General features: G+C 45.0%; 2 protein-coding genes across 3 annotated transcripts in view; one reads left to right on the forward strand and one right to left on the reverse strand.

Annotated features, from left to right (window-relative positions):
• Positions 1-9501, reverse strand: part of HMG20B (high mobility group 20B) — a 26819-nt gene extending 17318 nt beyond the window's left edge. Inside the window, exon 1 of the mRNA XM_044685307.1 lies at positions 9424-9501. Within this exon, the coding sequence (XP_044541242.1) occupies positions 9424-9501 (78 nt within the window). The remainder of the gene's footprint in view (positions 1-9423) is intronic.
• Positions 9502-17443: 7942 nt separating this feature from the next.
• Positions 17444-24774, forward strand: part of MFSD12 (major facilitator superfamily domain containing 12) — a 14998-nt gene continuing 7667 nt past the window's right edge. For both annotated transcript variants that reach the window (XM_044658524.1, XM_044658525.1), the window contains exon 1: positions 17444-18087. In XM_044658524.1, the coding sequence (XP_044514459.1) occupies positions 17823-18087 (265 nt within the window). In that variant the 5' untranslated portion in view covers positions 17444-17822. The remainder of the gene's footprint in view (positions 18088-24774) is intronic.

Consider the following 24774-nt stretch of genomic DNA (forward strand, 5'->3'; position numbering starts at 1 on the left):
CCTTGAGGATCCCCCGATCCCCCCCAAGTCCAGGGCAGAGGGAGGGAGGGGAAGGACCCTGTGGATCTCTTTGTTGGGGGATCTCTTCCCCCCCCCCCGGCGAGGAAATCTTGCCCGCCTCCCCGGCCCCCCAGCTCCCCCAGCCCTGATCACTTCGCCTCCGAGACCCCCCAGGGCCCCGATCACCCCCGATGCCCAAGTCCCGCGGCTGGTTTTACCTCCTGAGCAAACTTTCTTGGATCTTCGGGTTCGGACTCTCAACCGCCCTTGGCCCCGCCCCTCGCCCCGCCTCTCCCGGGTCCAGCGCCGGTAGGGTAGGGGCCCCGCCCCCAATTCCGCTCACATGCTAATGTGGCGGGGCCACGAGCTCTGGGATTGGTCTCGGTCTCGGGCGCGGGGCAGGGCCATGTAAATATCACCCGGAGAGCAGCTAAGGGATTGGCTGATGGCGGGCGGGGTTTCGAGTTGGGCGGTGGAGCGTAAGGCCCAAAGTGCGTCAAGTTAGGCTGCGCCGGACCATATTCGGACCAATTCGAGGAGAGCACCTCCTCGAAGGGCGGGTCTTCTTAAAGGGCAGGAGGCCCACTCTATCCTCCCGCCCCCTGCGTTCATTCTTTAGAACCCCGCGTCGGGGGAGTGAATACGCTTCCGCTTCTGCTTCTACTTCTCACAATTTATCCTGTCGGGTCCAGTACCCAAGTCTGGGGAGTCACAGCTATATGTCCTAGAGAAAGGGCGGAAGAGGGTGCTTTGAAATCCTCAGAATCCCAGCTCCCTCGAGTCTCAGTTTGATTAAATGCTAAAGTCCCTCTGACTCTTGATAACCAAACCCTAAAACCTCAGGGCTAGGCGGTGGAGAGACTGAGGCATCTGGTTCAACTGGTATCCAAACAACATTCCCCTTCATAAAGATCCTGAGCAAGGTTTATGCAGTCTGGGCTTGAATATCTCCAAAGACTGGAGAGCCCACCACCTCCTTCCCAACCAACCCTTTGAATTTTGGGACATTCTTAATAAAGTTTGTCCTTCACGGATGTTGTTAATGTCTTTGTGCTGCTGACTCTGCAAGTACCTTGCACTACAAAGTGGATTTTAAAAAAAACTACTCTTTACCTTCTGTCTTGGAACCAATACCAGGTATTGGTTCCAAGGCAGAAGAGCACTAAGGGCTAGGCAAATTGGGGTTACTTGCACAGCTATCCCCAAAGTAGACGTAAAAAAAAAAGTTTTAATTACATGTAGAAACACTTTATCAATTGTTTTCTGACATTTTAAAATTCTGATCTCCTCTTCTTCTCCCCACCCCCCACCCCCCAGCCAAGGGGGTGAATAGTCTGATGCAGGTTATAGCATACTTACATGTAAGATATATTTCCATATTGCTTGTGGCATGATAGAAGACATATATCACTAATACAATAAAAATCTCATTAAGGAAATCTATTGGAAAACGCCATGCTTTGATCTGCATTCCATTCTAAAAGTTCCTTCCAAAGTAGAGAAAGCTTTAAGTATGGGTTGGTCAGGATCAGCCAAAATTTACCAAGGCCAGATAAGCATGCTTTAAGCACCTACTCCGGCCCTGGGACCAAGCTTTTAAATATGAAGGCCTGAACCAGCCCTTGACCTCCAGGAGCTTATGCTCCAGGAGCAGTACTCATCTCTAATGCAAAAGAAAAAAAAAATTATAAATACAAAAGTAAGACTATTTTTGTCCTCAAAGAGGTGACAGAATGTTCACAGATCAGTAAATTCAGAATATATAGAAAACAGAAGCACAATGAAATGGGAGAGCAAGAACAACTAGGAGGAATCAAGCCTTGAAGACAATCAGAGGTTCCAACATTGTAGTTGATAGTCAATAAACATTTATTAAGCATCTACTATGGGCCAGGGACTGAGTGGATAAAGTGGATAAAGCCTGGAGTCAGGAAGACTCATTTTCCTGAGTTCAAATCTGACTTCAGAAACTTCCTAGCTTTGCAACCCTGGGCAAGTCACCTAAGTCTGTTTACTTCCATTTCCTCATCTGTAAAATGAGCTGGAGAAGGAAATGGCAAAATACTCCAGTATCTTGGCCAAGCCAACTCCAAAACTAAATGAATGAACAACAACAAATAGGCCAAGCACTGTGCTGAGCCCAGGACAATATACAAAGGGAAACTGAAAGTGGGGGGAGGAAAAGAGGGCGTTGTGGAAATGATGGAGAGGTCTAAAGAAGTCTTACCATAGTGAAACTAGTGGGGAAGGAGAAGACTGTAGTGAGTCTCTGTAGCCCAAGGCCCTGCTCTTCATTCAGAGGGTCCAATCAGAGACAAGGTGTACCGAAAAGATGTGAACATGGGTAGATTCAATCTTGCAGGATGATGAGATTTCCTAAGGATGCATTTTTAGAAGCTCTGGAGATAACCTGTTCAAAATTTGAGAGATAACATGGAGGGAATAATGAATAGGCCAGTTTGACTGGAGGTTAGAATGTATTAAGGTTGGGTAATGTTCCATCAGCCTAGAAAGATAGGCTAGAGATAGACTTTGTAGGCATCTAAAGAAATGCCACAGGGGCAGCTAGGTGGCTTAGTGAACTTGGGAGAACCTGGCCTCAGACATTCCATAGCTGGGCAAGTCATTTAGCCCTGATTACCTAACCCTTATTGCTAGGTAAGTTTTCTTGTTTGTTTGTTAATTCAAAGATAGTTTATTTTCCCAATTACACATAATAACAATTTTCCACATTTTCCAAAATTTTAAGATCCAAACTGTCTCCCTCCCATCCTTTCCTGAAAGTAGCTAAGTCTTTCATAGTTGATCACTGTACAATATTATTGTTACTGTGTACTATATTCTCCCAGTTCTGCATATTTCACTCTGCATCAGTTCATGTAGATCTTTCCAGCTTTTTCTGAAATCATTCTACTTATCATTTCTTATAGGACAATAGTATTCCATCACCAACATACACCACAATTTGTTTAGCTATTCCCCAATTTATGGGCATTCCCTCAGTTTCCAATTCTTTGCCAAGGTAAGGGTTTTAAATGAAAAAAAAAAAAAAAAAGGAAGGAAAGAAAGAAATGCCAAGCAGAAAAGTTTCTATTCTAAACTAAAGGCAATGGGCAGCCACTGAAGTTTAAAGGTGTGCCATGTTCATACCTAGGTTTTAGCAATTTGGCAGCTATGCAAAGATAGATGGGAAAAGAGAGGAACTGGAGGGAGACCAATGGCAGGCTATTGTAATATTCTATAGAGGAGGATCAAGCTGACTAGTCTTTCAAGGATGGAGATTTGGAAAGCAAGTCTTAGCCACTGCTTTACCATGGCTGGGGCCAGGATCTCTTGCCATTTCATCCTGTCCCTTAACCGATGCAATTTCTTGTAACTAAATGATAAAATTCTCAGAGGAAAGTCAAGGAAAGGGATGATATAGAAGGACATACATAGTTCACCTTAATCCCACCGGAATGTTATCTATCTAAGATAGCCAATCAATCCATCCCTAATCATTGTGAATTAATCTTCCTTCCTTAGACAGGGTCTGTCTTTTGTTTCTTTTGTTTGTATCTCCAGCTCTTAGCACATTGTCTGGTACATAGTAGGCACTTCTAAAAATGTTTAATGATTGAAATGATTATTGACTGAACTAACAAACAGATACAAGAAATGTCATCCTCCTCCCAAGGAAGAGTCAGCTGGAATATCCATATCTATCATGGGACAATAGGATGAGTCTCCAACAAAGGTTCAGCTCAGTTTGTTTAATGGAATTCCCCAATCAGAACCTCTACACCTGGAATGAAATGACTCAAGTTTAATTTTGGGTTTGCCGTTTCCACCCACTGGTCCTCTGAAAGCAAGCAGAACAAGTCTAATCTCTTCTATTTTCCAGTTCCTCAAATACTAACAGATAGCTATTACAAATCTCCCAGTTTCTCTCCAGAGTAAATTCTCCTGGTTCCTTCTATAGACTAATATGGCATGAACCTGAGATCTGTCATCATTTTAGTCACACTCCTCAGGTCTCTCTCTAATCCTGCTTTAAATACAGTGCCCCTAACTGGACACAGTACTCCATATTTGGTCTGTCCAAGGACTATCACCTCCCTAGTGCCACCTATGATCTTAGCTTTTTGGGGCTGCTATGACTCACTCTTATTGAACTTGTCCACTAAAGCCCCCAAATCTTTTTCAAATGAACTACTATCCAGTGATACCTCTGTCACATTGACTATATCTGTCATACTAGACCCAAATGTAAAACTTTATATTTTTCTCTAAGAAATATCATCTTAGTAGATTCAGTTTCTAGCCTGTCAAGATCTCTGAAGATCCTGAGGATCATCCACCATCTTAGCTATCAATCCCTTCCAGCTTTAGTTCATATATAAATTTGACAAGAATGTCATTCTTCCTTTATCCAAGTCACTGATTTTTTTTTTAAACCCTCGACTTCTGTTATAGAATTGATACTAAGCATCAGTTCCAAGGTGGAAAAATCATAAGGGCTAGCCAATTGGGGTGAAGTGATTTGCCTAGTGTTACACAGCTAGGAAGTGTCTGAAGTCAGATCTGAACCCTGGGCCTCTCATCTCCAGGCCTACCTCTCTATCTACCGAGCCACCTAGCTGCCCCTCCAAAAGTTAATGAGTTTTTTAAATTATTAAGAATATAAGATGAAAGACAGATCCCTGGAGCAGGCCAATATCTTGGTTGATATTTTTTCTTTGGGTCCAAAGACTTGACAGATTTGAACACCACCTAATTATGCTATTGCATAACTCACATCTCTCTACCATTTACACAAGAAAGTCAATAAAGATAAGGCCAAAATGGCCACACACACAAAAAAAAATCTAGACATATTTTATCTACTGTTTTCCCCTGATCTAAGAGTTTGTCTATCAACTATGCCAAAAAAAGGAAATGAGATTAGAGTGACAAGGACCCATTCTCAATGAAATCACACTGTTCCTTTGTGATCACCACTTCTTTTTTCCTTAATGTTCCAAATTATCCTTTGACAGTGGATTTTAAAATGTTGCCAGGAATTAAAGTCAAGGTCCCTGAGTACAGGTTTGAGAGTCATCCTTTACAGCCTCCACTCTCTTCCCTTCTTTGAAAAGCAGGACATTTATTCTCCTGTCCTGTGGCATCCCGACATTTCTCTTGGGATCTATTATAATCCATCTGGGCTTGTTGACTTGATTTCATCATGGACAATTAAGTTTTCCTTTCCTTTAGTAATGTAAAAATAACTCATATGCCAACTCTTACAGGAATTTTTTCTTGAGACTATTTCCCTTCCTTATTCTCCCCACTTCCCTGAAATGACTTCTTATTAACTCTGTATATATCTTGGTATAAATAAATCTATGTGTGTGCATGTTCTCTCTACATATGCTATATATGTTGTTTCTTCCAGGAGAATATAAGCCTCTTGAGGTCAGATACATTCATTTTTGTCACTATAATCCCATACCTAGCATAGTAGAGATTCAATAAATGTTTGTAGAATTACATTATTATCTCCTTACTAGTCTTGACTAATGTGTTAAGACCTATTTTTGGTTGTTGTTCAGTCATTCAGTCTTAAATGACTCTACATGACCCTACCAACTTTTAGGGTTTTCTTGGCAAAGATACTGGAGTAGTTTGCTGTTTCCTTCTCCATTATGTTCCCGTTTTACAGATGAGGAATTGAGGCAAATAGTAGTTAAGTGACTTGCCCAGAGTCATACAGCTAACAACTGAGACAGGATTTGAATTCAGATCTTCCTAACTCTAAGCCTAGTACTCTATCCACCCTACCACCTAGTTGCCCTACGGCTTATTCTAGCCCTAAGAAATTATTCATCTGGGCAATTTTTTAGATGGAAAACATCCTAATACTTGAAATAATGAAGGAAAGGCTGTATTTGTGTACCCATTGGATGCTTAATGGCCAGAAGACTAACTCAGGAGAGATAAGTTAAATGTAGCATTCTTACCCAAGGAATTAGATAACAGCTGAGATGTATGCCTGAGGAACAGGATTGTCCTCAATATGTCCTGATCTGAGGACTTGTATTTTCTTGGCCAAGATACTGGAGTGGCTTGCCGTTTCCATCTCCAACTAATTTTACAGATGAGGAAACTAAGGCAAAAAGGGTTAAGTGACCTGCCCAAGGTCACACAGCTAGAAAGTGTCTGAGACCATATTTGAACTCAGGAAAAGGAGTCTTCCTGACTCTAACCCTGGCACTATCTACTGTGTCACACAGTTATCCCCCATCACAGAGTAGTTTGGCCTTTTCCCTGTAACCTACCCTGAGCAATGAGCATTGGTTCTGTTTCTCATTTGAGTTTCTTCCTTCCTCTAGTATATACTAAAAATATATATAGGTGTTCTCTCAGAATCCTCTGCATTCCTTGCCAGCCTCGGTTCATTCTGAACTTTAGCATTCCTTCAGAACTCCTCAACACTTATATTTTCTAGCTATTTCCAAACTATACTGCTTCTGGGTACTCTGATCTCCTTCCCCCCGACCTCCCAGCTCTAACTTGTTTATGTCTTACTTGCTTATATCTACATCTTTGGGGCTTAGCACAATGACAAATATATAGCTCTTGCTAATAGATGCCTTTTTCATTTGTTCATCCTCAGAGGAGTCCCAGGAGTACAGTTCTGCCGAGTGACCCAGGGGAGAAAGAAAATGTGGCACATTGCCATGGCGGCTGCCATCCATAACTGAGGCTACTAGAAGTTTTCCCAGGTCAGGACTCAGCCTGACCAAAAGCAATAAAATAACATTGGTAGCCACTCTGGCTTTCCCAAAGCAGAGAAAAGACCAAGAGAATCTATAGAATCTCCATTTTAAACCATTCTAAAGAGAATGAACCGGCATTTTTCTTGGCAAAGGAGGCTTGGTAAGTTAGCAGGAGTTAACCAGATCTAAACCAGTGGCCTCGGGCAACTTTCCTTCCATTATCTCTTCTGAGGCAGGTTTAATAAAGTCTATTCCCAGAAGAAGCCAGGGAAGTTGTTGACCAAAGAGAAAAGTCTTGTCCACTGGGATGCCTGTAGGGAAGATCTGGGAAAGAGTGACTCCACCCAAATGAGGTTGAGAGGGGAGAGAGAAAAGAAAGAGGAGAGAGGAAAATGGAGAGAGAGGCTGTTTCTCCTCAGCCAAACATTTCAAGAATTAGAAAAATCAGATCAAGAACAAACCTTTGCACTTTTATTATTTGTAGGAACTCTTAACCGCAGGAGATGGGGCAGGCGATAGTTTCTTAGAAGTCCTACTAAGATCACAAAGAGCAGGTTCTTATCTCTGTCAGATCATCTCACCACTTCTCTTTCTCTCTCCTTTGTCCTGAATGTAGATCACAGAACAGAGGTAACAGAAGATATCTTGTTTCTCCTCCAAAAATCATCACGGAGGCCCTGAAGAGCTAGAAGGCATCCCTAACACATATCAGAGATGGGACTTTTCCTTTACAAGTGGAGAAGATCAGGGCACGTTCTTCTGTCTTATCTTATTCCTACCACATGCTCTTCAATACTGAAACACAGGTCTCCAGTCTGTTCCATAAATAAGACATTCCAGATCTCAGCTCCAGGCACTTTCTCTGACTGTTCTCCATGCCTGGAATGCTCTCCCTCCTCCACTCCACTTACTGACTTCTCTAAGTTCCAACTGAAAATCTCATATTTTACAGGAAGCCTTCCTCAGTCTCTCAATTCTAGTACCTTCCCTCTGTTAATGATCTCCTTTTTATCATGCATATAACTTGCTTTTTATATATTTGTTTGCATGTTCTCTCCTCCAGATTGTAAGCTCCTTAAGGGCAGGGGCTGGTATTCGCTTCTTTTTATATCCCTAGTGCCTAGCACAGTGACTGGCACAACATAGGCACTTAATAAACTTTTATTGATTGATTGATTCTCACGAGACTGTTTCTTCTTAATATACAATCCTGCTTACTATCTTCTTTAACTCTTCTATTCTTTTTGAAGACAGTATACCTTTAGAGAGGTACATTCTATTCAAGGATCCCATCCCAAATCTCAGTGAACTCAAAAAGATCCAATTTGCTTCCTTTCCCTAAGGGTCTTTTAGTTCAGAGTTATCAGGCTCCCACCATCCTCTAAAAACCACTAGTGCCCAGGAACAAGATTAAAAATGTAATCAGGAATATTTAGCCAACTAAATAAAATCCAACAAAACATAGATAATGTTACATTTTAAAACTGCCAATATGAAGCCCAAGAGAATCCTTGTATGCAGATTAGTGGCTCCTATTTCTATTTGAGTTTGATACCGGTATTTTAGTTTACCTGCTTATTACTCAGACAATTCATTTAGAATAAACATCTGAGGCCAGGGTTTGTTTGTTTGTTTGTTTGTTTTTGCTGATTCCTTTGTCTTTTATGGATTTCAGGGTATCTCTACTTTTAGTCTTACATTATACTTAGCTATTTTCTATGGTAACTAGTTTAGTAGATACAGATAAACAGTTTTTTCTTCTTCAACCTCTTTTTTAGTCTAAAGCTCTATATGCAAGACTCTAGGCAAATATATCTTTACCTGTTCTCGTTAGGTGTATTGGATCCATCCCTGGCCAAAAGCTTATTATTCTTATTTTCCTTTTAGTCATGGTCCAGAAATCCAAAATGTCTTCTCAGATACCATTAGTTTAACTAACTCTTCCCTTTCCAATTCTGCCCATCTCTTTTTTACTCCTAGACTAGAATCAACAGCAATAATTAAAATACTACCCAGGTTTCCAAACTCTTCCTCCAGATAAGTTTATTTACTCTTTTTTTGTTGGTGCCTCTTTCATTTCTATTCCCAATTTTTCTTCTACTACTTATTCAATTTTTAAAGAATCATATTTTTGCTCTTTCTTTACCTCTTTCAGGAATTCTTGATGGGCTGCTGTCCAATTAACATTTTTCTTTGAAGCTTTGCTTATAGATGTTTTCACATCATTGTCTTTTTTTCTGAGTTTGTATCTTGATCTCCCCTATCTCCATAGTAGCTTTTTATGGTCAGGCTATTTATTTATTTGCTCATTTTCCAGCCTATTTCTTGACTTTGAACTTTATATTAAAGTTGGACTCTGCTTACCATTGGGGTGGGTTGGGGCAGGTTATTTATCCAAGTTTCAGCCCCTCTGCCTACCTACCCCCAGCTTTTTTCATTATCTAATTCTGGGGTTCTAGAAGTTTTTGGTGTTCACAAGATGAAGGTTATTGCTGTTATGGTTCATATTCTGATCCTTCCCTAGGAAGGGACCCTGATCCCTTACAGCCAAGAGCACTTCTGCTCCCTTGCAACTGCAAACATTGCTTTTCACTCCGGAACCGAACAGAGGTAATTTAGTTGCCAAATAATTCCCCATCCTGTGCCCAGTGCCGATACAAGGATCCCCAGTTGTCCAACTGACTTGCTGTCTTTGGGCTGAGAGCTCTGGGAGCTGCTGCTGCTGGTGTTGGTAGAGCAGCCTCCAAGGCTCACAGATCATGTTGTTGCCACATGTACTTCCAGTCTGCCCCCACTCCAGCATCACAGACCTTTCCTTTTGACCTCCTAAGTTGTTTTAAGCTAGAAAATGTCCTACCCCAAACTATTACTAATTTTGCCAGAATTTGATCAGAGGTGATATTTTAAATTGTTTGGAGAGAATGTTGGGAGAGCTTGGCTGCAAAGCTTCCTCTATCTACCACATTAGTTCTAAGAGTTTTCTTTTCTAAGACCTCTTAATCCTTAGCAATGATTTCTGAATTTCTTCCCCATGCATGATACTCCATCTCTTACCTTCATGCCTTTTCAAAGTTGTGCTCCATATCTAGAATCCTATCCCCATTCACCTCTGTTTCACTGCGTCTTTCAAAGCAAGCATAGGGGGAAACTCCAATAACATACTTTCTCCTTTTTAAAAACAAATTTTACTTTATTTTCTGATCTAAATTCTCTCCCACATTCCTCTACTACCAATGGAAAAAGCACGAAAAACAAAATCTTTTTGTAAACACTCATAGACAGCAAAAGAAGTTCCTGCATTGATAATGTCTCCCCAAAAAATGTCTCAGTCTATAATCTGAATCCATCATCTCTTAGAAAGTGGGCTTCTCCCCACCTTCCCCAAATCCCAGAAGAATGTAAGTTTCTTGAGGGCAAGAAAGTGTTTTCCTTTTTTTATTTTTATGTCTAAGACAGTATACTAAACTGACTCCAATTCTGGCAGTATCATTTTTGCCCCATTAAAATGTGCCCCCACCAAAAATGAATAGTAGTCACCTAGTTTGTCATATCTTTTTGGGAGATTCTCTGTAGTGTCCCAGGAAGACAGCAGATCTCTCTCCCATTCTTCCTAGGTGCATTCTGTGTTCTAAGACCCCATCTAGCACAGACACACTCTGTTCTATGTCCTTCAGGCCCAATAGATTGAGGTTGAAAGGTTTCAGAATCCATGTGTGTGAAAGGAATAATAAACTGGAGGAATTCCATGTGAATTGGAACAACCTCCAGGAATAGATGCAGAGTGAAAGGAGCAGAACCAGGAGAACCTTATACACAGAGACTGATACACTGTGGCCCAATCAAATGTAATGGACTCCTCTATTATCAGTAATGCAATGATCCAAGGCAATTCTGAAGGACTTATGAGAAAGAACACTAACCACATCCAAAGAAAGAACTGTGGGAGCAGAAACAGAGAAAAAAAACAACTGGGGGCAGCTGGGTAGCTCAGTGGAGTGAGAGTCAGGCCTAGAGACGGGAAGTCCTAGGTTCAAACCCAGCCTCAGCCACTTCCCAGCTGTGTGACCCTGGGCAGGTCACTTGACCCCCATTGCCCACCCTTACCACTCCTCCACCTATGAGACAATACACTGAAAGTACAAGGGTTTAAAAAAAAACTGCTTGATCACATGGTTCGATGGGGATATGATTGGGGATGTAGACTCTAAACAATCACCCTAGTGCAAATATCAATAATATAGAAATAGGTCTTGATCAATGATACATGTAAAATCCAGTGGAATTGCACATTGGCAATGGGAGGGGAGTGGGAGGAAGGGAGGGAAAGAACATGAATCATGTAACTATGGAAAAATTTTCTTAATTAATCAATTAAATAAAAACCCTTAAAATTAATTAATTAATTAATTCTGGGGGGAAAAAAAAGCATCCATGTGTGTGAAACCCCAAAGAGTGAGGGATGGATCAAGCAGCGATGGCAGATGATTTCTATAGACACTGAAACTCAGGACCTGGTAGTAAGAGAGTGATCCTGGCATTCTGGTTCCTCCAGAAGAGTCCAAGATAGGAGCAGAATCAGGCCATCAAAGAGTCAGAGAAATCCCTAGAAGATGAGACTCTCACTAAAGGTAAGATTCTGGGCTGGGCCCAACCTGACCTGGGACGGAGCATGCATTTCATTCCCAACCGTTTCTGGAGGCTGCCAAGAACAGAGGCTTGGGATGAGCAGTAGAAGATTGACCTAGAGGACATTCTCAAAGTCAATATAAGGCTAGCTTTAGCTTAAGTCATACAATTGCCCAATTCTCTCCTCATTTGGCACAAAGTGACTTGATTGGGCTAATCCAGCCTACAGAGTCTCTGGATTTTACCCCACCCTTCCATAAAGTTCTTGGCTTTCATATACCAGTCTTCCCAGCCAGGCCCTAGAGCTCCTATCCACTCTTTAAAGTCTCATTTCCTCCAACAGCCTTCCCTCAGCAATTCAACCTTCACTGGATGATGATGATGATGATAATAATGATACTAATAATAATAATAATAGTCAACATTTATATTACCCTTATTATGTGTTAGGCACTGCACTAAGCACTTTGCAAGCATCATTTCATTTGAGCTGTACAATCTTGGGAAGTAGTTGTTATTGTCATCCTTTTTTTTTTTTAAACCCTTACTTTCTGTCTTAAGCATCAGTTCCAAGGTAGAAGAGTAGTAAGGGCTAGACAGTAGAGGTTGAGTGACTTGCCCAGGGTCACTCAGTTTGGAAGTGTCTGAGGCCAGATTTGAGCACAAATATTCCTTACTCTTTCCACATCTCTCACCAACTCTTCTTGCAGCCTGAACCCTTCTGAAAGAACTAAGATGCTCTCCTGGTGTGGAATGAAGTCATGTTCAGGGATACACACAACTGGGAACACAAAGGGATGCACTGACCTAGTCCACAAATATTTGAAATGACAAACAGGAACACGCAAAGAAACATACTCAGATACTGACATATGGAACCGCAATGGTCTGAGAAGATTCTACATTCAAGGTCCCTCTTTCAGCTCAAATGTTCTCAGTTCTATGTTCCTTCTGGTCCAGCAGACAGAGGTGATGACAATAATTGTAATAATAACAACTAATGTTTATACAGCTTTTAAGACTGACAAAGCAGGGGGCAGCTGGGTAGCTCAGTGGATTCAGAACCAGACCTAGAGATGGGAGGTCCCAGGTTCAAATCCGGCCTCAGACACTCCCTAGCTGGGTGGCCCTGGGCAAGTCCCTTAGCTCCCCATCGCCCAGCCCTTCCTGCTCTTCAGCTTTGGAACCAATACCCAGTATTGATTCTAAGACGGAAGGTAAAGGTTTAAAAAATAGTTGACAAAGTGTTCCCCATGCATGATCTCATCTGATTCTCATGACAACTGGTGAGATAAGTGCTTTTTATTGTCCCCACTTTAGAGATGAAGAAACTGAAGATGAGAGAGATGCAATGACTTGCCAATGGCATCTGAGGCAGGAGTTGAACTTTGATCTTCCTGACTCTAGGTCCAACACTTTGTCCATTCTCATCCATAATATTGTGGTTTGTCCTTTGTTTTTTGTTTGTTTGTTTTGTTTTGTTTTTCAAACCCTTAACTTCTGTGTATTGCTTCCAAGGCAGAAGACTGGTAAGGGTGGGCAATGGGGGTCAAGTGACTTGCCCAGGGTCACACAGCTGGGAAGTGTCTGAGGCCAGATTTGAACCTAGGACCTCTTGTCTCTAGGCCTGGCTCTCAATCCACTGAGCCACCCAGCTGCCCCCTGTGTCCTTTGTTTTTGAAGCGGACCAGTGACGTATCGGGGTGACATCTTGACTTTTGTGTGAATTGGATTTAAGTGAGGAACACTTACACAAAGTCTTCATTCTCACTCTTTCTTCCAGGCTGGTGGCAAGACAAAAGTCAGGACAACTGGTGATGGCCCAGGATGCAGTGGATGACCTCGGCATCTGCTGTGTTTGACCCAGCTTCCAGAATACCTGCTTCAGCCGTCTTTATACTCTTTATACTTTATCTTTATACTCTGGAAAAAATTGTTCTCATCCTCCCATTCCACCAGGGGAAGTCTTCATGTGCTTGGAGTGGGCCCCCCACTCACGGACTGAAGGGTTTTGGCCCACCTGGTTGAGCCCATCTGCCAAGATGATTTATTGAGTTGTGGTCGCTGTGGAGCCACAGGCGAGAGCTCAGTGCCAGATGGACACAACCCAGGTCAGGCTATTCAGTATATATGTAGAACCCTCAAAGGCAGGGATAAGTGGAGCAGGGATATGGCTTCTAAATACTGAATCTAGTGGCCAACCCGGTGTCTGCGAATGTCTCTCTTAGAATATATATATATATGTATATATATATATATACATATTCACCCTTCACTGGATAATAATAATAATAATAATAATAGTCAACATTTATATTACCCTTACTATGTGCTAGGCACTACACTAAGCACTTTGCAAGTATCATTTCATACGTGTGTGTGTCTGTGTGAGTGTGTGTGTGTATCCCTGTGTGTGCCCTTGAGGAGACTCCATTCTGTGTCAGGAACATGACCTTGGCATCCAAGTTCCTTCAGAAGGGTTCTAATTGGGCACAGAGCCAGACCACTGAGAGACAGAGAGAGCCGCTATCTTTTGACTTGACTTTATGAAACTCTTGAATTTCCTGCCTTCAGGGAATTGGGGTGAAAGACAGGCTTTCATCAGGGTCCCCATTCCACTCCCCACGCCTGTGATCAACCTCCCCCCACCCCCATTCCCTACAGCAGCTCTCAGATCTAAAGCAATTTCCACCTGACCTGGACAACTTCTTACTCCAGCAGGATTTGGGTCTGAGGGGCCTCGAAGATCAAGAGAGGTTGTGGGTGAGATCTGAGGACTGTGTTGGGGGCCGGGGGCAGAGGGGAGAGGGAGGATTGGGAGGAACAGCCTGTAGGTTATTGGATCTTCCATGGGAAGCTGCTGAGATCAGGTGTCAGGAAAGAACCCAGCTACCCAGCCAGCCTCCGGCAGGGAGGAGGAAAGGAATAAGCCAACGGGGGGGGGGGGGGGGGGGGGTATTTAGGATACCAGACTTGCTGGATGTCTTCAGTTTCTTCCTTCCTCTGTACTCATGTTCTCTTGACTCTGTGAAGATAAGAAAACCAGGGCTCCCCTTCTGGTCCCGATGACCTGGAGGAGGTTACCCACCCTCCTCGCTCCTCTGTTTTCCCACCACAAGATGAGGGACTACTAGATGATCCCTTCCATCTCCAACATTTTATGTTCGAAGGTTCCTTCTAGCTCTAACTCTATTTTCAGGTCCATTCATGCTCTAGTTTTGTCCCTCAGTTCCTCGGCACCCAAGCTTCTAGGCTTTCTATTTTCCAGTCTTCTCCGGAGCAGTCTCATCTCACCTTCAGCGCCCCATCTAGGAAGGAAGAAGGAGCAGGAATGACTATTCCCATGTTACAAATAAGAAACAGAGGCATTCATTACAGTGCCTGGCATATAGCTGGCACTTAATAAATGCTCTTTAATTGATCAACTGATTAATTGTTAAACCCTTACCTTCTGTCTCAGTATCAATTCTAAAAAGAATGGCAAGGGCAAGGCAATCAGGGATAAGTGACTTGCTTAGGGTCACATAACTAAGAAATGTCTGAGGCCAAAGTTGAACCCAGGACCCACCATCTCCAGGCTTGGCTTTCTATGTACTACCCCAATTGATTCATTACAAATGGGTTAAAGCTGAGTCATTTTCCAGATTCCACTACCCACTCATTTGCTGAGTGACCTTTAGCAAAACCCTATGACTTCAGATTGTATTTAGAAAGAGATCATGCCAGGGCTTGGGACAGCGGAAAGAAGGCTGGATGTGGAGTCAAAGGTCCTCAGTTTGGATTACCTTAGACAAGTCACTAGAGTTTTCTGATTATCTTTTTCCTTGCCTGAGGAAAAATGAAGGTACTCGGCTTAAATGACCTCTAAGAACCCTTCTAGATCAGAATCTGTGAGCATAAGACAGGAGGTGGGACAACAGTACTCTGTCACATCTGTACCTTGGTGTTCCATTCTGGGCTCTGCAATTAAAAGCCGGAAAGTGTCCAGAGGACGCTGACTAGAATAGAGAAAGACCATGTATGTGTCGTATGTGTCTTATGAAGATCAGTTGAGGAACAGGGAAAGCTTAGCCTGGAGAAGACTTAGGAGGAACATAGTCACTGTCTTCAAGTATTTGAAGTATTCAAGTATCACGGAATCAAAGTATCTATTATCTGGCTTCCATTTGCACCCAGAAGATACAGATCCAAATAATGGGTGCAAGTTGAAGAGAGGAAGATTCAGAGGAAGAGTCAAAGGAACAAGCATTTATTGAGCATCTGCTACGTGCCAGACTGTGCTAAGCCCCTTACAAGTATTATTCCATTTGGTCCTCAACAAGTCCCTGAAAGGTGCTATTTACAGATAGGAAATCTATTTTAAAATCTGTTTTACAGATGAAGAAACTAAGACACACCGAGGTGATGTGAAGCATGGTATAGCTAATGAACTTCTCTTGACTTGCTAGGGATAAGAGGCTGTTCAGTTCAGTAGGTGGTGGTTTTCCCTTATTTCGGGGCTTCAAATAGAGGTTGGGTGATTGGGAATACTGTAAAAAGAGAATCTGGCTCAGTTACTAGTTGGGCTGGATGACTTGAGGTCATGGGGGACCCTTGTGAGGCTGACTCTTCTCTCTGATTGCCCTTGGGCATCTGTCTATTTCCTAACTTTTAACCCCCATTTTCTCTTTCCATTAGCGGGCACAGGATCTCAGCTAGGAAATGTGGAGATCCTATTCAGTGTGTACACTATAGTTCCAGGTTTAAAAAAAAAAAAAAAAGTTTCTCTTAGGGGTATTGGGATAGGTGCCAAACTTTTATATTTAACTCTTACTTAACTTGTATTAACTTAATTTAACTTGTATTGGTTCCAAGGTAGAAGAGCCATAAGAGCTAGACACTGAGGGTTCAGTGACTAGATTTGAACCGAAGGATCTCAGGTACTGGCTTGTAATCCACTCTGTTGGATAAATGCTTGTAGATTGAATGGATAATAGTCAGACTACGTGATTAGGAAGACAAAAGTTCCTTCATTTATTCCAAGGTCCTTACTGAACTGGCCTTTTTCTTATTTTTTCCAACCAGAAACCATCTTCCAACTCTAATCCACACCCTAATCCCTTTCTTGGCCAGACGACCACTCCTATGCCTTTCGGGAAGAGAGGGGGAGAGGTGTGAAGATGCCAGCTTAACAATATAGCAGTACTAGGGCCCAAAGACAGTGTGAGCGTCCTGTGAGTGTGCGTGGTAGGAGTGCTTTGCACAAAATGATTGTTGGAGAGCGTTTAATAAATACACGATGGTGGAGCGGATGCGTTTGTTTGTTTCTGGTCTCCACGCGTCCCCAATCGCTTAGACTCCCAGGCTGCGATCAGTGATCTGCCTGCCCCAGGTACTGAGGGACCTTGTGAGGCTGACTCTTCCCTCCGCGTGCCCTTGGGCGTCCGTCAAGTGCTTCTCTCTGGGTTTTCCTGAGGGCGGCCTGGTGGGGAAGAGGGAAAGGAGGGGAGGAAGAGAGAGAAGGAGGAGATGGAGAAGGGCGAGGAGGAGGAGGAAGGGGAGTCAGAAGGGAAGAAGGAGAAGGAGGGAAGGGCAGGAAGAGGGGAGTGAAGGGAGCCGGGGCGCTGTAGGTCCCGCTGATCCCCCGCGGCCCTGGAAAAGTCGGGGAGCCTGGAGGGGCGCCAGCCTCCGCACCGCCCCAATAAACCAGCCTTGCGCGAGTCTGGGCGTGGCCGTGTCATGAGTGAGTGTGTATGTGTGTATGTCGGGGGTGGGGGGGAGTTTGTCGCTCGGTTGCTCCTCAGCCTAGGGCGGGGCTTGGCATCTCCAGCCGCGGCCCCAGGCAGGGCCAACCCTCCACGACCGCATCGCCGCAGGCTTCTGGAACCCAGCTGGGGCTGGGGAGGGGATTTGGGGCGGGACTAACCCCCTCTGGTCCCGCCCCCTGACCTCCTGTGAGGCCGGCCGGCTCTCTGTTCCCGGCGCCTATTGGCTAGGGCGTCCGCCTATCACTGGGAATCCCCCTGTGCTCCGCTATCCTCGGGCCCCTTCACAGTCCAGTCTCAGGGACCGCGGTGCCGGCTGCTCTAGGTGGGATCAGCTAGGAACAGACATCTGACTTGGAGCTCGCGCACTGGGCTCTTCAGAGAGGGACCAGGCAGAGGTTCGGCACGCAGGGCGTTAGCGGGCTGGGTGTCGCCGAGGAACCCCTACGCGTGTTCTCGAAGGCTAGAGTCCCACCCAGGACAGCCCGCCCCCGCGAAAGGGCGCCAGCGCCGGGCCCAGCCAGCCTTGGGACGGATGACAGGAGCATTGTGAGCCTTGAGGCCCATTTGTAGATTGACCGAACCAGAAGTAACCAGTTCGGAGAGTGACCTGTCCAAAGCGAGGCCGGGCGAGGGTGATCTGTACAGAAGAGGGGCTGTCGGTGCCGCGGGACCCCGGGACTGCCAGCAGTGGGGCGGGCGAGCCGGGCCCATGGCGGAGCCGGGGCTGCCGCTGGTGGCTCGGCTCAGCTACTCAGTGGGTCACTTCCTGAACGACCTGTGCGCCTCCATGTGGTTCACCTACCTGCTGCTGTACCTGCACTCTGTGCAGGGCTACAGCTCTGAGGGCGCGGGCATCCTGCTGCTGCTGGGCCAGCTGGCTGATGGCGTGTGCACACCCCTCGTAGGCTACGAGGCTGACCACTCCGGAGGCTGCTGTGGGCGTTACGGTCCCAGAAAGTCCTGGCACCTGGTCGGTAAGGCCCCCCCTAGCACCCTCCTCCCCAAAGCGTGCTCCTTTTCCGCCCTCACCCCCTTGCTCCTCCCTTGTATCCCCCTAAGTGGTCCCTAGTCTTTCCCAGTTCCCGCACATTCACTCTTTTCTGGGTGATCGGGTTGCATGAGAAGATCCATTCCCCTTCCCTCCGTCCCCGACCTCCTCACATTGTGATCCTGGCTTCCCTCCCTTCAATTTAGCGTGTCCCCCCAACCCCTCCTCCACTTCACTTCTGTGGCTTCCCCAACTTCACTCTTTCTCTTCATTTTCCCAAGGCTTCTGAAAGCATCTTCAGAAGGGATTATTGGTAGGGGAGTGCTTGACTTGATGGACTTGTGAGCGAGACAGTCTGAACTAAGCAAGGCAAATCAGTTGACCCAAGCCTGCTCACCTCAGTCTGTATTTATTCTCAAAGAGCAGATGGGGAGCCACAGGGGCTGTAAATGGTGCCTACCTCCTTCTAGTCCTTCTTTCCGGGGAGTGGGGACATCTTTCATATAGCATTGAGTCATGAGGGGCTGAGGGAGAGGGAGAGGAGGATAGGATATTGGGTCCTGCTTCAGGAACCTTGGCAAGGGGCCAGCCTGTTGGACGTAGGGTGGAGGTAAGTTTTAGGAATCAACAAGAATGGACCTAAGGGTGTTGTGGCGCTGCTGAGGGGTAGGAAGGTGATAATTCTTCCTCTGGTTGGCCACTTGGCCTTGACTTTGAGGAGATACGCTGACAAGACCCAGACCTAACCTAGACCTCCTTTTATTTGCATTTTTCTCTCCCCACCCCAGATATCAGAGACAGCAGTATAGAATATTACTTTTCCTCTGTTCCTTTTTCAGTGAGAGTAAAAGAGATCTTTCTTGAATCATTATAATACTCTGTAATGGTAAGGATCTTGTGTAATTCAAGCTGGCAACAGAGAATCCAAGCACCATTCTAGAATTTGGATGACATTCTGATGATTGGGCAGGTTCTTAGATGTCAGGTGGTATACTTACTGCCTTGTCCTACAGGTCAAGGGCTGAAGGGGCTGGGGCTTACAAAGGATTTTGCAAGAGGCAGAAAGGGAAGGTCCCTGCCTGGGCCTCTGATGGGCTCCCCCACCAACCCTCCCACTTTTCTACCTTCTAGTCCTATATTTTGTTTCATTCTTGAGTGTTGGGGAAATTGCTTGCTGTCCAAGTTTAGTGTTTAGTGTGTCTGAGGGAAGGGTGGGGTTACTTCCAGGATGCTGACCAGGTATCTACCAAGATTCTGTGGCGGTATAGTGAAACCCAGTTGGTCCTGGAGTCAGGAGACCAGGGTTCATATTCTTATTTTCCTATTTTCTAGCTGGGTAGCCTTGAGCCTCTCTTATTTCCTCCTTTACAAAAGGACAACCATAATCCTTGCAGAGGCCATCTCTTCCCTAGATAGAGAAATGAAGTTCCTTTCCCACCCAGTCAGGGAGCTAAGGATAAGAGACAGGTCATCAGATCGGTCAGCACTACCTTCCTTCAAGTTGGTAGGAAAGGCTCTGTTGGTGAATTCCTGGGCTCTCTTGTTAGTCTAAGTTCATTTTCGAAAAGTCATAGAATGACTATTTCAAACATTTTTCTCCTAAACATCTTTCCATTCTTTTTTTCTCCCACTTGACTCTCCACCTCTCTTGCTGATTATCCTCCCTTCGACAGAGAGGAAAACTAAGTTTTCAGAGAGGGGAGGTGACTTGTCCAAGGTCACATTGCATCTAACTAGCCGAACCCAAAATTGAAGCCCAGTGTTTGGTTCTGGGGCTCCATACTTTAAGACAGCATCAGTAGAGTCTTGAGGATGATACAGAAAAGTTTTTGAGTTAGAGCAGAGTTAAAAGAACTGACAGTATTTAGCCTGGATGAGAGAAGACACTAGCAGATAGAGTTTAAGAGTGTGAGGGGCTGAGAGTAGAAAAGGGGACAGAATCAGGAGCCATGGATGGAACTTGCAGACAAATTCAGATCTCGTATAAGGCAAGACTTCCTAACATTGGAGATGTTCAGAAATAGAATGAGCAAGCCTCAGGAAGAAGTGGCGTGAAACCCTCCCCAGAGGTCCTTTGTCAGATTCGGTCTAGCCTTCAAGGTTACTTGTATGTCAACAAGTTAGACCTAGACAGCTTCCCAGAGGAGGGGAAGTAGTAACCTGGGAAAGGACGGGTTCGCATGACCAGGTTGAAGAAACACAGGAGGAGACTGCTTATCAGGAGTTGAAAATGTTGAAATGAGGTTGTCCTGGGTCTTGCCCTCAGCATAGCCAGTCCCCAGTGCAAGAAGTATCTGGGGCTTACCATCTGGGCACATCTCCTTGACTTCCGGAGATAAGCTCTACAACTGATTTGGGTGATATCTAGAGTCTGGGCCAACTCTTCCTCTCCTCTCCTTCTTACATATTTCTGCCCTCCTTAGCTCATCCCATTTCCCCCTTCCTCCCACTATGCCTAAGCAGGGTGTGCTCTACATTTGGCCACTTTATTCATCCAATCGGTGGTTTGATTGATTGATTGATTGAACAAACACTTATGTACTGAACTCTATACTAGGTGCCAGGGGCAATGTCTCATTGAGTCCCTGCTCTCTAGGAACTAACAAAAGACAGCAACACAAATTTGTAAAATGATGTATTCTAGTTAAATACATTAAAAGGGGAAGAGCAAGGCCCCAGAGGTCCAAAGGTGAAGGTCATTACCAACTGTAGGACATGAGGGGAGGTTTCCTGGAAGAAGTTGGGCTTTAAAAATGGGAAGGAATCCCACAGAAGAAGGTAAAGGAGCTGAGGTATAACTAGTGTTTATCCATTTATAGCTTTGTACCTGTGATACTGAAATTTAGCAGGCCCTAACAATGCTAAAATGATTTCTTCTTAGAATCAATACTATGTATTGGTTCCAAGGCAGAAGAGTGGTGGTAAGGGCGAGGCAATGGGGTTAAGTGACTTGCCCAGAGTCACACATGTAGGAAATGTTTGAGGCCAGATTTGAACCCAAGACCTCTGGTCTCTATCCCTGGCTCTCCATATCCACTGAGCCACCCAGCTACCCTCTTGGAATGATTTCTGCAGTATGGAAGCAGCTGCTTGGCCAGACAAGTTACAGGAAGCTATTAGACAGCCAACTTTCCCCATCTAGCTGCTATAATTCAGAGGAATTCCTTATAATCCTGCCTCCACCAGTAAATTTACTGCTATATAAGTTTTTACAAAGGAGGATTTGTTGTTCAGTTGCATCCAACTCTTTGTGATCTCATTTGGGGTTTTCTTGGCAAAGATACTAGAATGATTTGCCATTTTCTCCTCTAGTTCATTTTACAGATGAGGAAACTGAGGAAAACTGGGGGTAAGTGACTTAGCCAGGGTCACACAGCTAGCATATATTTATAACTCCAGGCCCCCCACAGTGTCAACCTAGCTGCCCAGAGAAGAAAGATATTCCAGTCTCAAGACCATTCATTTAGGTTGGGTTGGGGGAGAATGGAAATGGGACAGAGGGGAGGTTAGAGCACAGTATGTGTGAAATGTGTGAAGGGAAATAACTTTGAGAGAATCTTGGAGAGAGGTAAGACTAGGCAGGATTATGGAGAACCCTAGAATGCCAGGCACAGGAGTCTCACTTTATTCCAGGAGCAATGGGGAATCACTGAAGAAAGACCTTTTAATAGTTTTATTGCCGTAGGCAGAGTAGTAATAAGGGAATGGGTGAAAGTAACCATAGTGAGAATAATTATAATAGCACTTATTAAATTTTAACAAACTATTAAAAGGATTGGGTTTTCCTTATTACCCAGTTTCTCCTATATTTAGACAACTCCTTAAGGCAATGGTGGTGAACCTATGGCATGGGTGCCAAAGAGGAGCATTCTCTAGGCATGTGCACCCCCCCCAACCCCCCAGGTCCTTACTAGAAAGGCAGAGACTGGGCAGAGCTGCTCCCCTCCCCCTCTCAGACCTTGGCCCAGGACATTTTTCACATGCCCCACCCCTCTGCCCAGCAGCCAATGAGAGCACACAAGGGGTAAAGTGGGCGGCTCACAGGCAGCAGAGCTGGAGGGGAGCAGAGTGCTAGGACCCTTCCCCTCCCCCTCTCTATACAGCAGCCCAATAGGAGTGCTTCCTCCCTGTCTAGGGTGGGGCATGGCATAGCACTCTGTCTAGGGGGTGGGGTGGGGTGGGGCCTGGCACCCCTCCTCTAAAAGGCTCACCATCACTGCCTTAAGGTTTCCAAAACACCCTTTACCTTTGTCTCAATGAGGTGGGGAACAAATGTGGTTCAGGGCTAAATGTTGGAGGGATTCAACAGGGTGACCAGATTTAGGATCCAGGACTCAGAGCTGGGAGGCGACTTGGAAGTCTAGTCCAATCGCCGCCCCCTCCCCCCCCCTTTACAAAAAAGGTAGCAAAGAGCAGAGCCAGCCTTGGAACCCTGGTTTTCCCCTTGTACCACAGTGCTCCGATATGAGAGCCAAGGGCAATGGAGAGCAGCTGGAGAGGGGCTGCTCAGAGAGCAGAAGAGTGAGGCCCGGGCTTAGTTTCAGTCACATCGAGTATGCGGTTCTGGAGTGGAAGAAGTCTTTGGCCAAAGCTATCACATAGTCAGTCACACTATTCCCTGAGCCTTTGGCTCTGGATGCTCATGGAAACTTGAGGCATTTCCCAGGAAAAGGGGTTCTTTCTCTCTCCGTCTCCATCTCTGTCTCTCTCCCATACACCCCCCTGAAGCTGTGTTTGGGACCCCGATACTGAGCTGGCTTAGATGTGTGCATGATGGCTACAGAACAAGGCTTTTGCTGCTCAGAGGTACCATGGCCAAGAGCACGGAGTCCAGGCCTGTCCCTTGGAGGGGAGAAGCTGTTTTCTCTGAAACTTCTTCCTGCTAAACAATACAAATAATCAAAGAAGTCCTTACAAGAGGTAGCAAAGATTGAGAATCCCTGGAGGCTGGGACCCTTAAAGCCCACTGCTTCTTATTTCTTGGGAAAGCTTCTTCCCCTCACCCCAGACATCTGAAGAATCATTAACCCCGAATGGGGAAGAGAAGGAGGGAGGGCACGGGGGAAAGAATTCTACAAGGGCTCCATCTGGTCAGAGTCCAAGAGCTGGGACTTCGTGGTACAGAAAAATGAGCACGTTTTAGGCAGAAAAGGATCCTAGAATTTAATTTAGAGCTGGAATAGACCTTAGAAGAGACCATCCTCTTGTTTTACAGACACAGAGATTGAGACACAGCAGGGAAATGACTTGCCTCTAAGGGAGCTGGAAAATCTGGGGCACCCACCATTCCAGGGTCCTTTACCCACAGTGAGTTCCAGAGAAACTCAGTGGAGCCAGTTTTGGTTTCACTTCCCAAATCTGAAGTCACGAGGGGGAAAGAAGGAAGGAAGGTCATTTGGGGATGAGACATATAAAATAGATTATGTCACGAGGAGAGCAGCCAGTGGCCTGAGAAGTACCTGCCTAGCTAGTCTGAAACTCTGGCACAGGGCCTATTCCTGGGGAAGCTGGGTGGTATGGTAGACTGTCTCTTTAAGGAGGTGGGAGAGGAGTCACTTTCCCCAGAGGCAAATCCTAGAATGTTTAGAGTTGGAAAGAACCTTAAGAGACCTATTTAGTCTGACTTTCCCTTTCCACACACCCATTTTGTAGATGAGGTAACTGAGACCCTGAGAGTGGGTCACAGTCATACAGAGTCAGTGACTAATCTGGATGTAGAAACCCCAGGAAGCCCTAGAAGGTGACCACTGCCTACTGATATTAGTTTGCTTGGGCTGGTGGTTAAAGGGTGAGAGGGGTTAGGGTTTAGGGGTTTCCTTATCACCTAGACTGGGCTCCCTCTCTCTCTCTCTCTCTCTCTCTCTCTTCCTCCCTCTCTCCCCCTATTCTCCTTAGTTGTTGTTTTTTAAGCCTTATTTTCTGCCTTAGTGACAGTTCTAAGAAGAGCAGATAGATACCACAGTAGATAGAATGCCAGACCTAGAGACAGAGGACCAGGGTTCAAACCTTGCCTCAGATGCTTTCTAATTGTATGATCCTGGGCAAGTCACTTAAACTTTAATTGCCTAGACCTTTTTGTTCTTTCTTCTCAAAGGGTTTTTAAAAAGTTAAAATTAAAAAAAATTTTTTAATTAAAAAAAAATCTATAAGGGAAAGGGCTAGGTAAACAGGGTTAAGTGGCTTGCCCAGCACTGTTTGACATCAGATTTGAGCCCAGATCCTCCTTACTGCAGGCCTAACTTTCTATCCACTATGCAACCTAGCTGTCTCTTCTCTATAGTCTTTCCTCCTTTCTCAGTCTTTCTTCTCTTTCTCTCTCTCTCTCTCTCTCTCTCTCTCTCTCTCTCTCTCTCTCTCTCTCCTCCCCCCCTCATTTCTCTCTCTCCCTTCTCTTTTCTCTTGCCCTTTCTCCCTCTCTCCCCATCTCTCTCTCCTCTCTCTCCCTCATTTCTCCCTCTCTCCCCCTTCTCTTTTTTCTTGCCCTTTATCCCTCTCTTCCCATCTCTCTCTCTTTCTCTCTCTCTTTTCTCTTTTCTCTTGCCCTTTCTCCCTCTTTCCCCATCTCTCTCTCCCTTTCCCTTCCTCTCTCTCCCTTTTCTCTTTTCTCTTGCCCTTTCTCCCCTCTCTCCCCATCTCTCTCTCTCTCTCTCTCTCTCTCTCTCTCTCTCTCTCT

Source organism: Gracilinanus agilis, chromosome 1, assembly GCF_016433145.1.
Source record: "Gracilinanus agilis isolate LMUSP501 chromosome 1, AgileGrace, whole genome shotgun sequence".
Classification (NCBI taxonomy): Eukaryota; Metazoa; Chordata; class Mammalia; order Didelphimorphia; family Didelphidae; genus Gracilinanus; species Gracilinanus agilis.